Genomic DNA, 16807 nt, shown 5'->3' with positions numbered 1-16807 from the left:
GCAATAAACCAACCCTACATAGTCTTGCAGAAGCTCAGTATTTAAGCTTTACAATTCATACTAATGGTCTCGAAACAAAGAGAATGCTGTGTTGAATACACTGGACTTGGCTTTTCACAATCAAAGGCTTACAACACTTTGCGAGGCTTTTGAGTCTTTTATAGTTGCCCTTCACCCACCTTCCAAGGACAAGAATTATAATATTACTATGCCAGAAACACTGCCGTGTAATGCAGGATGCGTTTCCAAATAAAGCAATGGAGGATTTCTCAGCATCTGGCCCCAGGCTCATCCATGGATTTTGACAGCAAGGCCTGTGGGATACCAAGATGATGAGGGGAAAAAAAGCAACATTTTAAAATCTGTATTCAATCCATGTGCATATTGTGAGCTCGGGTCCAGGGTCAGGTCAGACAGAGAGAGCCCTGTATACAAAAAAGCGAGAAACACTGGCCTAATGGTTCTAATCTGCAAGGTGTTAAGGCAGAATGTGGTTGAAAGTTTATACTAAAACCCCCAAGGAACTCAATATCACAGAACTGATGGAGACTTACTGATGTTCTTTCACATGTGTGAGAGCCATTATAATGGCTGCTACTGCGAGAAGATTTTATTTTTAATAGTCTTTAAAGTAGACTTTGTGGTCCAAAAGTGTTAGCGTGTAAATATAGAATTCACAATATTGTGGTAAATAGCTCCTGACACACACACGGTTGACACACAATAACCCATTAGTGTCCTTTTCTGTGGAAACATAATCACATTTTAATTTTGGCCAGCCCCTTGGCAGGTTAAGTATTGTGCACTAGCACAGCTGCAACGTGCTATTGATATAGTGTATTTAATTCAGCTGAAATTTCTTGATTGTGAAAAATCCCTGATATAAGCCTGTAACTCATTTAATCAATAGGCTCAATGTAGACCTGGGGCCTCACGCAAGCCTGTCAGGTCACATTCAAGCCTTTGAAGTAACAAAAGCAATTATTACATTCTTGGTGATGAACTGTACCTGTCTGCTGCACAACAGAATGCCTCCTGTATCAACATCCTTCTCATCCTGCATACACCCTCTGGAGGAAGGACACACGATATTTCTACCTAAACATAAATATATCCTCTCCTTGGAGCTGGCTGCCATATCTGAGTAGACCCTTATAGAAACCCCAGTTCCCTCGTGTTTCATTGGTAACAAGAATTTATTTGATTGCCTCTGTCTTTATAAAGCAACTTGGCCTGCAGAAAATATAGAGCATATAAACACAAGGTTGTTACAGTTGCACAGGGAGGCAGTATTTTAAAATAAATCTATGTCTCTATCTCTCCAAAGTGCTTAATCTGACAAGTTGCTGGTAAAATTAAAATGCAATGTTGTTTCCAGGGGCAAAAAAAAAAAATGTGATTATTGTGTGTCTATCAAATATACTTTACAACATCATGAATCCTACAATCACACACTAAGCCTGTCGGACCACAAAGTCTTCTGTACTCTATTAATTTTTCAGGTAAGTTTTGCATCCGGTTTTTTTCCCTTTTGTTTCGAATGCGGGAGACTGGAAGTTATAGATGAGACAGTCACAATCTGGCTTTTGCAAAGCAACAAAAACAAATAATGAATAATTTTGATCCGCATTGATGAAGAAAGGCTGGCTGGAAATGCAGCCGAGTTCGGAAAATAAATTAAAACTTTCTCTTGTCTGGAATAATTCAGAAACACTGGCTTCAGCCTGAACGAATTCCACTTTGAAAGAAATCTCCAAGGGTTAAATAGGTAATAGAATTAGAAGATTTATACCATTTTGCTACACTGTGCCAAAGAATGTATAAGTTAATTAGACACAATCATCCTTGCTAACATCTAACAACCCCTTGTACATATACCGCAATTTAAAGACAACTTTTAAAAGAGAGGTTTTCATAAAGGAATATTACATTTAAGCCGGGGGAATTCTGTTGCCCAACGACTCAGATTGAATTGGTTACAAATACGAATAAACAGAGTAAATTCAGCCAATGCAGACAGCAGGAAAAGGGAGAGGGAGTATATTAGAGATTTCAGTCGTGATAGGACCTATGCTCGCACTCACTCTGTAACTGGCATCTGGAGCAGATTTGCTGCAACAGACATTGAAGAACTAGATTACATCCAGTTAACTGGGCTCTAAACTGATTATGCATGTGCCAAACTAATGGATTACATTTGCAAGAGGAAAAATAACATCCAATCAATCTCAATTACGGCAGACCACACCAGCCCAGATAAACTTGAAAGTATCCAGCAACTACCCACAACTACCTCCTCTCCTCTCCTCTCCAACGGTTGGACATAAAGGGATCGGTGTATTCAGACAGAATCAAAAGTAGCTGCTGGGGAAATGCCATCACTGCGTGGTAGCAAGCGATAACGAGGCTGTTACACTCGCTGTGGGTTTTCAGGCCCATTATTTAGCTATTTTAGAAAGCACTGCCCTGCGAGGTTCATCTGCCTCCATGTTTTCAATTTGTTAAATAACAAGTCAACTGCTGGTGAACTTTGCATATTGTGGTGAGGATGGGATGTGGTTTAACTTTTAAGGCAGCAGTGCTTGACTGTCTATTAGATACCTGCCTATACATAAAGACCAGCCCATCACCAATCTACCGTATTCTGTCCTTGCCATTTGGGTTCCACCCTCGACAGTTGGGATTAAGTGTAGTTTTCACAGACCTTGGGAATAGAGGTCGGTGGTGGAATTTGACAAAACCAGGCAAATGTAATTTGGTCCCCGTTTTAAAACCTTCCACTGTCTCTGTACTTTTATGTTTCATTGTGAATTCCTGACACCCACATTAGTAACAGGAAATGCCTTTGTAAAACCATAAGGCTATAATTTTAGACATCTGACTACCATGGCTTTCCATTGCCTCTACTGGTCAGAGAGTGCTAGTGTTACAGGTTCACACAAGGGGCTGAAAGCAAAGATAATAGAGCAGAGCAAGATAGACCACTCGACCCACAAAAACCGTAGTATGTCATGGTGCCATTTTAGTAGGCAGAAACTTGCAGAAACATTTTAAAAGAAAATTAACAAAAATCTGTGAATTGATAGATGAGATATATTCTGCATTTTTATGGTATCATCACACATACTGTTCCCCGAAACACTGATTACACTGCGAGAGGCATAGCGAACGGCGGGTTTTGCCTACTAAAATGGCAGACGTTACGCTCCTTTGCGTACTACACTTCAGTATAGGCGATTTTGACAGAGTGGGTCATCTTGCTCCTCTAGTATCTTTGGTTGAAAGTACAGCAAGCAGGCATGAACTACATTTACTTGGGATTTATTTTTAATAATATTCATACCTTGATGTTATTGATACAAGATTGGTAAAATGGTGATTTAATGACGTGTGATGCGGCCCAAATATGAATCGTTTTACAAACATATTCAGGGTATTGGCAGGGCAGGGTCACCTGGGGGCAGATGCGCTGAACTTTACATCCAACTTTGACCTGCATTCCCCTCAAAAGCTGAAATTCAATGTCCCACCCTGGCCACCAGGAGGAGCAGTTTGTATTTCAAGATCGTGGACCAGGGAGATGGGAAAGGATGGAGGAGAATCGTGGAGAAATCCATTTCCTGGACAATCCAAATCCTGGAGAATGGAGGAGGGGTGGGAGAAAATTGGAGGAGCAAAGACCTAAATGGGAACTGTATAAGTTTCAAATAGTGTAATCTTAAGAACGTCCACAGGTTTCGCAACCTGCTGTTTATTTAAGCCTCAAGAAAGCATTTAGCATAATTTATACACAAAAAGCTGGAGTAACTCAGCGGGACAAGCAGCATCTCTGGAGAGAAGGGATGGGTGACGTTTTGGGTCGAGATTGCAGTTCCTTCCTACACATAGTGTAATTTATAAATCAGGACATATAGTAAGTAGATCATGGTAAAATAAAAGCCAAGCTCAGGGATGAAACAATGGCATTAAAAACTACATTCGCGACACTTAGCAAGAAACAGCTTTTGAAGCTTCAGTTTAGGACAATGTCCATGCATACATGCACATGCATGCATACCTCTCTCTCCAGTTTAGGACAATGTCCATGCATACATGCACATGCATGCACACCTCTCTCTCCAGTTTAGGACAATGTCCATGCATACATGCACATGCATGCGCACCTCTTTCCCCAGTTTAGGACAATGTCCATGCATACATGCACATGCATGCACTCCTCTCTCCCCAGCAATGCAAGGACACCTGTCTCTTTTCTCCTCATCCCATTCCCCTGTTCTGAATGAGCTGTCCAAGGCTGTCTCTAGGACACAGTTTTAGAACAGAGATAAACAATGTTGTCATCAAATGTGTGTACCAGCACATTGCCAAAACTGAAATCAAACATTCCTGGCCTGTGACACCTACCAGAAAGAACAGTTTTGTCCAACGTAATAATGACCCCTGTCTTATCGTCACCTTTCTAAGATCAAAGTCAAAATGCCCTTTCTAGTTGACGCACCAAGCATTGACCTGCTTCCTAATTCTCAAAACCTGAGCCAGAAGGAAAAAACGTCCAACTTTTTCACACAGTCAAGAAATGGAAAGTCCATTAGTGGATGCCTCTCACCATTGCCTTTCTTGTTGAATGGTATGTGTGGGAGGAGAAGTGTAGACGTTGTCCTTTGAAGAATCAGCTTCACAATCCTTTGGGTTTCATTCAATAATTGCACATGTTGAGCCAACACCTATTCCAGTTGTGTCATCAACCAAGGCCAGATATAATTTCCAAAACATCTCCTTGCAGTGATCACGATGCAAATCAACATTTTATTTACTGATCAATTATAAACATGGTACCCACAGTTTTGCATGACCTACCTGACATTACCTCCATTATTTCTTTGCTATTCTGCTACCTCAAATCCCATTCATGGGTTTGACATCTTATTTCAATATATTTATCTGCCAGATGAAACATTAAACCATGGCCCTGTCTGACTATTCAAGTGCACATCCTGTGCACATCAAGCCTATCCTGCCTAGTCAAACCGCATGTCAAAAACCTCGGCATGATATTTGACTCTGCATTAAAATTTGATAAGCAAGTCAACGCTGTGGTAAAAGCCAGCTTCTTCCAACTTCGAACCATAGCTAAAATCAAACCTTTCCTCAAATTCGACGACACAGAAAAAATCATTCACGCTTTCATTTCCTCCCGCCTAGACTACTGCAACTCCCTATACACTGGGATCAGCCAATCTTCCCTGTCCCGCCTGCAACTGGTCCAAAACGCCGCAGCGAGACTCCTGACGGGTACCCGTAAAAGGGACCACATCACCCCGATTCTGGCCTCTCTCCACTGGCTCCCTGTACGGTACAGAATCAACTTCAAGCTCCTCCTATTCACGTATAAAGCCCTAAATGGACACTCCCCCCCCTACATCAAAAATCTTCTAACCCCCCTCTCTAACTCCAGGTCCCTCAGATCGGCCGACTTGGGGCTATTCACTATCCCGCGGTCTAGGCTTAAACTCAGGGGTGACTGCGCTTTTGCGGTTGCAGCTCCTAGACTGTGGAACAGCATCCCTCTCCCGATCAGAACTGCCCCCTCCATCGACTCCTTTAAGTCCAGGCTCAAAACATATTTCTACTCCCTAGCGTTTGAGGCTCATTGAGGAGGCGCTGTGAACTGTTTGCGTGCTACTGTATGTTTTCATTTTTTTTTCTATTGGAACCTAATCAAATGTACAGCACTTTGGTCAACGTGGGTTGTTTTTAAATGTGCTATACAAATAAAATTGACTTGACTTGACTTGACATCCAATGCACTATTTCACCATCTGGTAAATTGCCCTAGCTACCATTTAATCCTGAGCTAATATGCTTAATTGTAGACTACATGTCCATTTATTCTTGTTGCTGTTTGTGTGACCCTACTGCATGCTGACTGGCCACTGTGCTTGCGTACAAAACATGACTGACCACACCAAAACTATTTCATTGGTGTAGTGTATCTTTGGATGCCATGGGTTCATGAAAAGAGCTGGATTAATTGTTTGAAGAAAGGACCCAACCCGTTACGTCACCTATCCATATTTTCCAGAGATGCTGCCTGACCTGCTGAGTTACCTAAAGCGCTTTGTGTCTCTTTTAAGTAAGCCAGTGGCAGAGTGGCGCAGCAGTAGAGTTGCTGCCTTACAGCGTCAGCGACCCAGGTTCGATCCTGACTATGGGCGCTGTCTGTAAGGAGTTTGTAAGTTTTTCCTGTGACCACGTGGGTTTTCGCCAGGTGCTCCGGTTTCCTTTCACATTCCAAAGGCATGCAGGTTTGTAGGTTAGTTGGCTTCTGTAAACAGTCCTTATCATTTAGGATGTGAAACTGGGATAACATAAAACGATCATTGGTCAACGTGGACTTGGTGGGTCAAAGGGCCTGTTTCCACGCTGTATCTCTAAACTAAAACTAAACTGAATCTGCAGTTCCATTCAAGATTGTTTCATTTTCTACAACAGATGTTCTTCCACTCACCTAATACTGCTGATCAGTACTGGGTACAGATTTTTGTTTGAGTTGGGTGGCCATGGTCACTCAGAATTTGTGTCTGGCAACCCAAAGTCAATGGAGATCTGAGTGCCAGAGTTAGTGTGAGCCAGGCTTACTCTGCATCTTTTAATGATTTCAAATTCAGTCTTTCAAATGCAATAAGGAAAAGGATTAAAATTCCCTATCAATATCCCTCTAAACGACCAATGCAGCATTTTTAATGCAGTTTAGTTCAGGTTTCCTGTTGGTCATACTTAATATTATCTTCGGAATTTCAGTTCTAGACAGTCATACAGCGTGAAAACACCCAACTTGCCCACTCTGACCAACATGTCTCATCTACACTCGCCGCATTTGCCTACGTTTGGCCCATATCCCTCTAAACCTGTCCTCTCCACATACCTGTCTAAATGTTTCTTAAACGTTACAATTGTACCTACGGATGGATTGATGGATTTGGAGAATGAGCCATATGCTCTTATTCTCATGTGCATTTTGATTATTGAGCATTTTTAACAATTAGACAGAAGGCAATTAAGCTCCATTCACCCAGGTCTGAAAGCAATACATGATTAATGTGTTAGAAGGAACTGCAGATGCTGGTTTAAATCGAAGATAGACACACAACGCTGGAGTAACGCAGCGGGACAGGCAGCATCTCTGGACAGAAGGAATGGGTGACGTTTCGAGTCGAGACCTTTTCGGGTCGAGTCTGAAGAAGGGTCTCGACCCGAATCGTCACCCATTCCTTCTGTCCAGAGATGCTGCCTGTCCCGCTGAGTTACTCCAGGTTTTTTGTCTACATGATTTAATGTGTTTGCTCTCCTTGACTTATTTTCCCTTACTACCATAAAAAAACATAAATTGTGTGATATAGAACACATAACTATATGTTATTTTTTAATGTCAATAACTGGTTACCAGTGAACTGATCCTGAGCAAACGCAATGTGATGGAGGACTAAGGCTGCTTCTGTCCAGTTATTGTCCATGGGCAAAAGAAAGACAATTTTAATGATCTCAAGGACATTTGTCGAATTTCATGCCAATTTAATGGTCACACTTTGAGTGCTCACTTTGGCCTTCCAAAGGTTAATATTCACACAAAGTCCATGAGAAATGCAGATTTGTGGAGGGGGGGTTCACTGAGTGAGGGGGGGGGGGAGTGGAGAGTATGTTACTTTCTAATGTCAATAACTGGATGTATTCAAGAGGGAGATATAGCTCTTAGGGCTAACGAAATCAAGGGATCTGGGGAGAAAGCAGGAACGGGGTAGTGATTTTGGATGATCAGCCACGACCATATTGAATGGCGGTGCTGGCTCGAAGGGCCGAATGGCCTATTCCTGCACTTAGTTTCTATGTTTCTATGTTCTTCTCACCTGCATAAACAACAACAGGTCCACATCAACCGTTTCAGTGCACAGAGTCCACATGTAATGTTTACAGTGGGACTCACGGATTGTGGAATGAGGTGGTATTCCAACGTTAGCGGCTGGCTTATGTGCAACTAAGAATGGCTCTGCACGACGAACGTGAAACAGCATACGAATAAATAATTCACATTTGTTAACTAACTTCCTTCTATTTGACGGGATTCAGGAATGCCCTCATACAAGGCCACGATTTATTGTGCAGGTGACACCTGCGTTCTATTTCATCCCAATTGTTTGAAAATCACCTTATTTCTAGTAAGTCGTCATCACTCCCAAGATCTGAATCTTCATCAAATTCTCAACGTTACGTTGAAAACAATGTTATGTAGTTTTTGCAAATGCTGCCAATGTCTGGTAATAGCACCACCACCAGCGCGATAGCTTCATTACAGCACAAGGTGATGTGGACAAGTCCCCTCCAGCATTGTGGCCGGGAAATTCATCCCTGGGTCAGTCGGGCCAATAACGCTGAGCCATTTGTTGAAATCTGCCCCCAACATTCATTCCAGTGGACTCTAATTTCAGATGCTGTGTGCAATATGCTGTGGCTGCAATAGAGCATGTTTTACCCAGCTGACCACCACGGAATTTCTTGGCAAGGAGATTTATTACGTAAAAATGAAAATTGCAGCAGAATGCTTGATTTAAAAAATTGGAATTGACTTTCATTTATGTTTCTCGGTCCAGGTGTCCCTTCGGCTTCTAACTAAGTCTACAGGGCCAAGGAGAGTGATAACTAAATAGAAATTTGCTCTCAGAAGGTGCCTGAAATAAGAACACGGCACGGTAGCGCAGCGGTAGAGTTGCTGCTTTACAGCGAATGCAGCGCCGGAGACTCAGGTTCGATCCTGACTACGGGTGCTGCACTGTAAGGAGTTTGTACGTTCTCCCCGTGACCTGCGTGGGCTTACTCCGAGATCTTCGGTTTCCTCCCACACTCCAAAGACGTACAGGTATGTAGGTTAATTGGCTGGGTAAAATGTAAAAAATTGTCCCTAGTGGGTGTAGGATAGTGTTAATGTACGGGGATCACTGGGCGGCACGGACTTGGAGGGCCGAAAAGGCCTGTTTCCGGCTGTATATATATATGATATGATATGACATTTAATGCTTTTATTATGAAATGAAAAATATACTGTAGTGCAGCAATTTCTACTGTCCAATCAACAATTTCCTTGTAAATTATCAGTTTACATTATTAAAAAGGGCTGCTTGAAGCCAATACTTGGTGCCTCTATTCTCATAGTCAAGCCTTGAAATGATATTTCAAAAGTGTTGTAAGAAAGAGCGGCTTTGCAGAATCGTTCTTCGACAAACTATGGTGTTCAGATTACGGACAGAGTCTGCTCCCAAAAAAACACAGGCTGCTCTGCGATCCTATCTCTGCTTTTTTTAAATGAAACAGCTTTACTGGCAAGAAACCGGCACTAAAAAAAAATGTCCCAAAGCTACTGCCAAGTTGGGTTAGCTGCAAGTCTGTGCCTGACATTGAGTGGAAGGTAAGTGGAATAAGGCTGGTAGATTTATGGCCATTTGTACCTGATTGTTCATACTAAAGCCATTATGGAATGATTAGAGAAAAAGGTGAAGCTTTAAGTCCAGTGAAAATCAATACAACTGTCTACAGCAATTCAGCTGCCTGAGTCGAGTACCATTAACTGGATTTTTATCCCGTCTTAGGTTACAGGGAGCTGGGTACAAGCTCGCTGCATGCCCACCTGAACCGTGTTCTTAAGTCAGATTGTTAAGACATTTTTCCCCCCTTTCATAAACCATAATATTTTGCTTTTAAAACTGCTGAAGATTTGAACGTACCCAATATCATTAAAATAGCTTGAAGGCTGTATGGAAACAAGCTTCTTAATGTTTGCCACCAATTCATACTGATCTATCCTCTCCTCAATATATCATCTTTGTCTGTAGCAGAATCTTTACCACGGCATCATAATATTGATATTCTCTATCCGACACCAAAGCAAACTGAAAATCACACAAAGTATCATTGAAGAATGTCTGGACATTACACTTTTTATACATAAACATCAGTCGTGCAATTTATTTCAATACCTTCATGGTTTTGGTCATTTATAGATTAAGGTTTCACAGCACCATTTTGTTTAATTTGTGCGTTACATGTGGGCAATTCTCACTTCAACAGTAAAGTACGTTCACAAGGGAAAAGAAGTTAGGAAGATGGAGCAATGCGTTCTCCAAACTAGTTCCACTGAAGCCTTTTACATTCTTCCTCACATTTCCTATCCTTTCTACTTTCAGAACAAATAATCAACAAGCTGAACGACAGTACAGATCAAGACTGGCACAACAATTAAACACCAAACATGCTAACATAAACATTCATGCTGGTTAACCCGTTAAAGTTTGGTAACAAATCAGAGCCTTGCACAAAGCATGGCCAAGGGTATTTGCTAGTCCATTTCTCGAAAATCATTTGGTGGCGCGTGGATAGAAGGACTAATTCTGAAGCTGAGTGGAAAACATTCCTTGATTTATACCATGTGTGATCTTGAAAGAAGCTTAAAACAAACATTTTGAACCTCTGGGATTTCAAGTGGGACCCTGCTCCTTTCGGTCAAAATGCTGTCCTGGGCCTTAAATGCATAGGTATTTCGAAGTTTGACCTTACATTTGCCAGGAGTATAGTCTCCAAATATGTAGTGCTGCATATTTATGTAGCCAGCAACAAAAATAAATTGAACATAGGTTATCTTAGCTGAAAGCCCTAACAATTAGAATCTTTATGTCCCAGGTTCCAAAAGCTGTAAGCCTGTAACTGTTCAATCGAGACAATCAAACATAGAATAGACTCGGCTACCAATTCCCCAGCACACATCTCACCCCCCACTCCACAATTTATTTATCAGCAAAAGCTACATCGAACACAAATCTATGGAAAAGGATGGCATATAACATACGAGGCACAATGTATCAGAAGAATTAGTTATTTTTGTCTACGGAAGAGAATTAAATTTTGACGAATAACATCACATCAACTTTTCCTCTGTCTACAGGATATGTCCATGGATCTACGTTTAGTTTAGAACTGTGATCAACAGTGCGCTGATTTTAAACGTAACAGCATATCACCAAAATTCACAGACACCCCCTATCTTTGGAGGATTGCAGCAATGAGGATTTTTGCAATTTCAATGAAGAAAAAAAAAATCACCATGAATATGATGATAATGACCATTACTATTCTTCCCCGCAAATGGTTCCCATATCATGCACATTTCTTGTCTGCATTAAGTAGTGTTGTTTTGTCCTCCAATTTTGTCCCGCACAATGAGAAAGACATGTAGACAAAGCGAGAGAGCAAGTGAAGGAAAGACGGTAAAGACCAATGAGGTGGGAAGGGAAGAGGGTGGCAGGAGAATGAGATGGAAAGACACACCGAGAAATTGGGAAGAGAGGGCTATGTTAGAGAGGAAGAGAGAGGGGACCGATATAAGGTATAATGCAATCAAGGTGTAAATGACAGGTCGGTAACCTACCTGAACTAACTGAACACAATTAGTTCAGTTTTACTGATGATCATGAACTAGAAATGGGAGGATTGGTGGTGATTGGGGAAGACCGGGGTCGGGGGTGGGGAGTGGGGTCGGGGGGGTCGGGGGTGGGGAGTGGGGGCGGGGGGGGGCGGGGTGGGGAGTGGGGGTGGGGGGGCAGTGGCTGGTTGCAGGAAGTCTTGCTAGATATGACCATCAAGAAATTTCAGAAGAAAAGTAACTATAAGTGGGCAAAACTCAGAAATAAAGAATGGAGTGAAGTAAAAGGTCATGTACTTTAGACTGTCATAGAGTCATACAGCATGCAAACAGGCCCTTCAGCCCAATTTGCCCGTGCCAACTAACATGCCCCATCTACATGAGTCCCATCTGCCTACTTTTGGAACATATCCCTCTAAAGCTACCTTATCCATGTACCTGTCTAAATGTTTCCTCCTGCAGCTTGTTCCATACACCTGCGTGTAAAAATCCTGTGTAAAAATCTTACCCCTCAGGTTCCCCTTAAATCTTTCCCCCCTCACCTTAAACCTATGTCCTCGGGTTCTCGATTCCCCTACTCTAAGCAAAAGACTCTGTGTGTTTACCCAATCTATTCCTCTCATGATTTTGTACACCTGTATAAGATCACTCCTCACCTTCCTGTGCTCCAAGGAAAAAAACCCTAGCCTGGTCAACCTCTCCCTATTGTTGTAGTGATCTGTTAATTACTTGATTAGCTTGAAAAGAGAGTGAATATAAGATTCAACAATCAGAGAGGTACAATCAACAAAACCAGTTGATTTTTGAGCTACGTTGTCAAATGAGTGGACAATGGGTTTGGAGCCAAGCCATGACCTTGCTGTCCAAGTTGCATTCCTGGTAATCGGGAGAATATTTCAGACCCTGGAAGTGCTGCAGAGGAGGCTCAAAAAGCAGATCTATGATCTTCAGGGGACTGAGTAATGAGGGAAAAGTTAAAACCTAAGAATCTTTCAGCATAGAAAGCAGACAGTTAGGACAAGAGGGAAATATATGTCACCCAGTGGAATACAAAAAGGCAAATCCTGGATACTAAATCATGTTAAATTGCAACTGCTTGACAAGTAAGCACTGAAAATTAAGAACTTCATAGACAATGCAAGAAATCATTGCTTCTTAATACAAATAAGTGAAAGCAAGAATAATGGATATGTGGAACCAGATTACAGCTTCATTGTATAATCGGGCTATGTGGGCTGAATGGCCTTGACTTATCTTTTTGAACTTTGCATTGAGAAACACATGAAGCACATGTACAGGATTGATATTGTGTAATTAGTAGGGGAAGGGAAGGGGATGACTGAGAGTTTCAGAACCACAGAGTCGTGAATGGGAATAAAGTGACGAGTTTGCATTAGTATATGTTATTTATCTAACTAAATTTCATTCTGACTTTATGGATAGTTTTCCGTAGCCCCTAGGAGGTGCTGCAATGGGAGTCAACATTTGTATTCCAGATTTACTTAATTGACTGAAATGGATCAGAGTATTGATTAATGAGTCAGGCAATCAGTCATGTGAAACCTGTTGAACAACAGCCTGAGGGCCCAGTCTTCAGAAAGCTTGATGTTGAGCCCTGATTAAATAGGAAGGTTTTTCTTTAAATAAAACAAAATAATTTGCTCTCTGGTGTCACTCCCTCATGCTTACATTAAACGTGGAATTCTCAAGTCACACAACCTTATTGGATCATTTGAACTGACGGCCGAAAGAACCATTTATTTTCTGCTTGATGTGTCAAAGTATTTTTAACTTCAACAATATTTTTTTCTAATCTAAGGACATCTCTTGCAGGTCTGTTGGCTCCACCAGTTTAACCTCAAACTTTCGTACAAAGCTGTTACATTCTTGAGCAAATTAAACAATGTATTAAGTTTCTACATGGCTTTTTTTTTTTTCTTAACTTGAAATGTCTAAAAAAAAATCCTCCAAAGGACAATCCTTCATTAACAAATATTTGCTTTGCAAATTCCATATACGGAGAACTTAACGACCGCTGTTCACAGTAATTCAAGGAAGGACTGCGTTGGGAGATGTTGCTTTCCTTACCTTGTAGAGTTTCAAGCTGGCTTCATGCCTTGAGTTGACAGTGTGTAGTCGCAACTTCTCAATGCTATTGGTGTAGTAATCGCATGCGTTGCATTTCAAGTGCACTGGGTTCCCAATGGCCACACATTTCAGTCGCCACTCGTTGGCCTTGCCTCCTTCCTTGATGTGGGCCACAAGCTGATATTTCTGCACGTGCTTATCTGTCTTACAGTGCAACTGGAAGTTGGCCTTGAGCTGGGTGTTGTAGCGGCAGAGCTTACACTGGTAGGAATCGCCAATGAATGCTTTCCACTCTTCCTCGGGAAGGTGGCGCTCAATGTTCATGTGCAGACTGAGAGTCTCCAGGTTGTCCGTGGTGAATCGGTTGCAGACGGCACACTGGAAAAGCTTCAAGGAAGGGTCGTTCGTGGTTGTTAACGTTTCGCCGAGGTTCATGAGTTCTTCTGACACCAGCTGCCCACCTCCCAGTCGCATGTCAATAGGAATCTCACCGCCAACTGCATAAAAACCAGAGAATAAAGAGCAGGAATGAAATACTTGGGAACAGGTGCCAGAAAGCGACATTCAAAGCCTGAGAAGAACCCATCAGCGAATGGCCAGTCTTCGCACTCCTTCTAAAGCCAGCACAAATAATAAAGTCCAATCTCCCATCATTGTCTGGGGATAAAATCTGCAGCATGGCAACTCTTTATACAAATTAAATGGCCAATCTGCTGCAATGTTAAATAGGTAAAGATGAGAGTGCATGAGGCCTATTTACTTGATTTGTTGACGGTAAGCCGTGCTTAAGAGTTTGCTTTATGCTCTTGTCCCTGAATACAAGACTGAGATGGTCAAAACTCATTTTACTTGTGATCAGTTATTAGCCTTCAGGGACAGTGATTCCTATCAGCTAATGCCAGATTAGATTTAAACTTTAGCCTGTGCAGGTTTGAAAGGTAAACATGTAGGATACGTGTTTACAGCAATAGAAAGAAAAGCATAACACGTGACCAAACGTAGCTCAAAATTGCTTATATTATATAATTTTAAAAGGCAATTTTGAGCGTCATGTTATCTCAGAATGCATCGTCAAATAAATATGTATTATTTATTTTGCCTGCAATCAGCATCCATGAATGTTGGTTACGATGACCATTTTGGTGCCACAAGGTAATGAATCAGTATTGCAGGATAAAAATAAAATTAAAATCATTCCAAATTAACATTTTTTTAGCTAACCCCAGGAGATGCTTTCTTTACTTTGAATTTTCTTTCCTTACATCGCCCACTTGCTTGTGAAAGGCAAGATTTCCCGATCTTTTGATAATTAGGCCAAATAAAATTGCTGGAAGTATACTCAAGGTCAATCAGCATCTGGACACTTTGAGCAAAGATCCTTTCAATGAATTTCTAAATGACGGCTTCATGTCTGAACAGTAAATTGTCTGTTCTTTGTGTGGTTTCTGACTGACCTACTGTGTGTGCGTGTCTGTTTCTCACCATTTTAATTCTAGATAGACACCATTAGGCATTTTTTAAAAATATGATCTTAAAGCAAAATGCCACATATGTACAATATGAATTATTTTTCTCCGGACAACCTAATATTTGGCTTAAAGCCGGTCCAAGTCTGCTGATCAACAAAGATGAAAACGGGAAAAATAGAAACCTTCCTAATGATTTCAGCCGCAAGCTGCAAAAATAGACAGCATAGGAAAAAAAAGAGGCAAGCTAATGAAATATACTCAATACAGAAAACAGGTTGAAATAGCTGCAGTGAAACTTGTGTAATGTCTCAGCAACAGCAGAGAGGTAGAGCTAATTATCCCATTACGGCATCAATACATCCATTTAACAGAGTTGTGTCAGTGCCAGTGCGATGGGTGAGCTCATCAGTGGAAGGTGAAAACCTCTGTGCTGGACAGATCTGTCTAATGCCTCTTACTACACAATCTTTAATACATCATTGACCAGACAAAACCAAGAGCTGACCTTGTCTAACTTACAGTAAATTAATAACAACAAGCTCTTTATTTATAGCACAAAAGCCCTGCAACCGTGAAAGGCTCTTCCCTCATCTCCGAAAATTCAATTCCCAGGAAGAGTCGACTTTAAAATCCGGCTTATGGTTTCACATTTTTAAAGAAAGACCAGTTGATTCTCTTCTCTCCACCTGTAGCTTTCCACCACCCCACTTTCCAGCTCTCCTTTCCCATGGAAGTGACTTTCCACCACCGCGTAATGCTCCACCTAGTGGATGGGCTAAGAACTGGAGGACCCCATCCGCGGAGAGCAGGTGTGGTTTGGATTAACTGTTATACTTCGGATATAGAGTTCCTCTCTAGCCAATGGACCACTTGACCAAAGAGAATTCCTGCACCAATCCTAGTGATATTGTAGTGACCATAGGGATTGGTCCTGAGAATTGAACCCTCGGATTGGCCAGCAAGGTCACATGGTGGTGCGACCATAGGGATTGGTCCTGAGAGTCGAACCCGCTGATTGGCCAGCTAGGTCAGGTGGTGGTTTGGGGACCCAAAAACCAGGCAGTAAAAAGAGAACTTCGATGTGAACAGTTTGAGTTAATGGTTGTCTGTAATCTCGTTTGTTATCCTTTGTAATTGAATATTGCTGCCGCAATAAACTTCTTTAACAAAATACAAGCCTCCAGACTCGCCATAATATAAATTCAAATCTGTCGGTAGAATCAACCAAGTAAGATTACCTACACCAGAGGACTTTGATGAAAATCCACCTCTGCACACATCATGACATCTCATCTGAAGGCCTTGAACCGAAACGTAACCTATTCCTTTTCTCCAGAGATGCTGCCTGACCCGCTGAGTTACTCCAGCATTTTGTATCCATCTTCGGTGCAAACCAGCATCTGCAGTTCCTTCCGACACATGACATCTGGTTTGCAAGTTAAAAACTATCATTGCTAAAGGGAGCAGTCAGTTTTAAACAAAGCCTTTTCTGGACAGAGTGGCTTCAAAGGGTTGTAGTCCGGCTTCTCTGTCTTATGTTCCAAAAGAGTCAGCAAAATGCAGCTTTGCCACATTGTTTTTGATCAAATAATGATCGTCTTAAAAAAGGATAGGTGATCTGTTACTAAATTTCAAATGTTTTTTCTCTTCTGTTGGCTGGTAGGAAGTCTAACCGAGATGGGGGAACCACGGATGGTTCACCTTCAACTTTGATTCTTGATTAATATGGATGCTAGAGGTTATGGGGAGAAGGCAAGAGAATGGGCTTGAGAGAGAAAGATAGATC

The 16807-nt window shown here is 41.6% G+C and overlaps 1 protein-coding gene across 1 annotated transcript in view; it reads right to left on the bottom strand.

The window, feature by feature from the left end:
• zfhx3b (zinc finger homeobox 3b) overlaps positions 1 to 14045 on the bottom strand; it is a 326530-nt gene extending 312485 nt beyond the window's left edge. The window contains exon 1 of the mRNA XM_078400782.1: positions 13553 to 14045. Coding sequence (XP_078256908.1) covers positions 13553 to 14026 — 474 coding nt within the window. The 5' untranslated portion in view covers positions 14027 to 14045. The remainder of the gene's footprint in view (positions 1 to 13552) is intronic.
• Between the last annotated feature and the right edge of the window lie 2762 nt (positions 14046 to 16807).

The sequence above is a fragment of the Rhinoraja longicauda genome, chromosome 6, assembly GCF_053455715.1.
Source record: "Rhinoraja longicauda isolate Sanriku21f chromosome 6, sRhiLon1.1, whole genome shotgun sequence".
Classification (NCBI taxonomy): Eukaryota; Metazoa; Chordata; class Chondrichthyes; order Rajiformes; family Arhynchobatidae; genus Rhinoraja; species Rhinoraja longicauda.
Note: the sequence above shows the minus strand (reverse complement) of the source record. Positions and strands in the feature narration are given on the sequence as shown.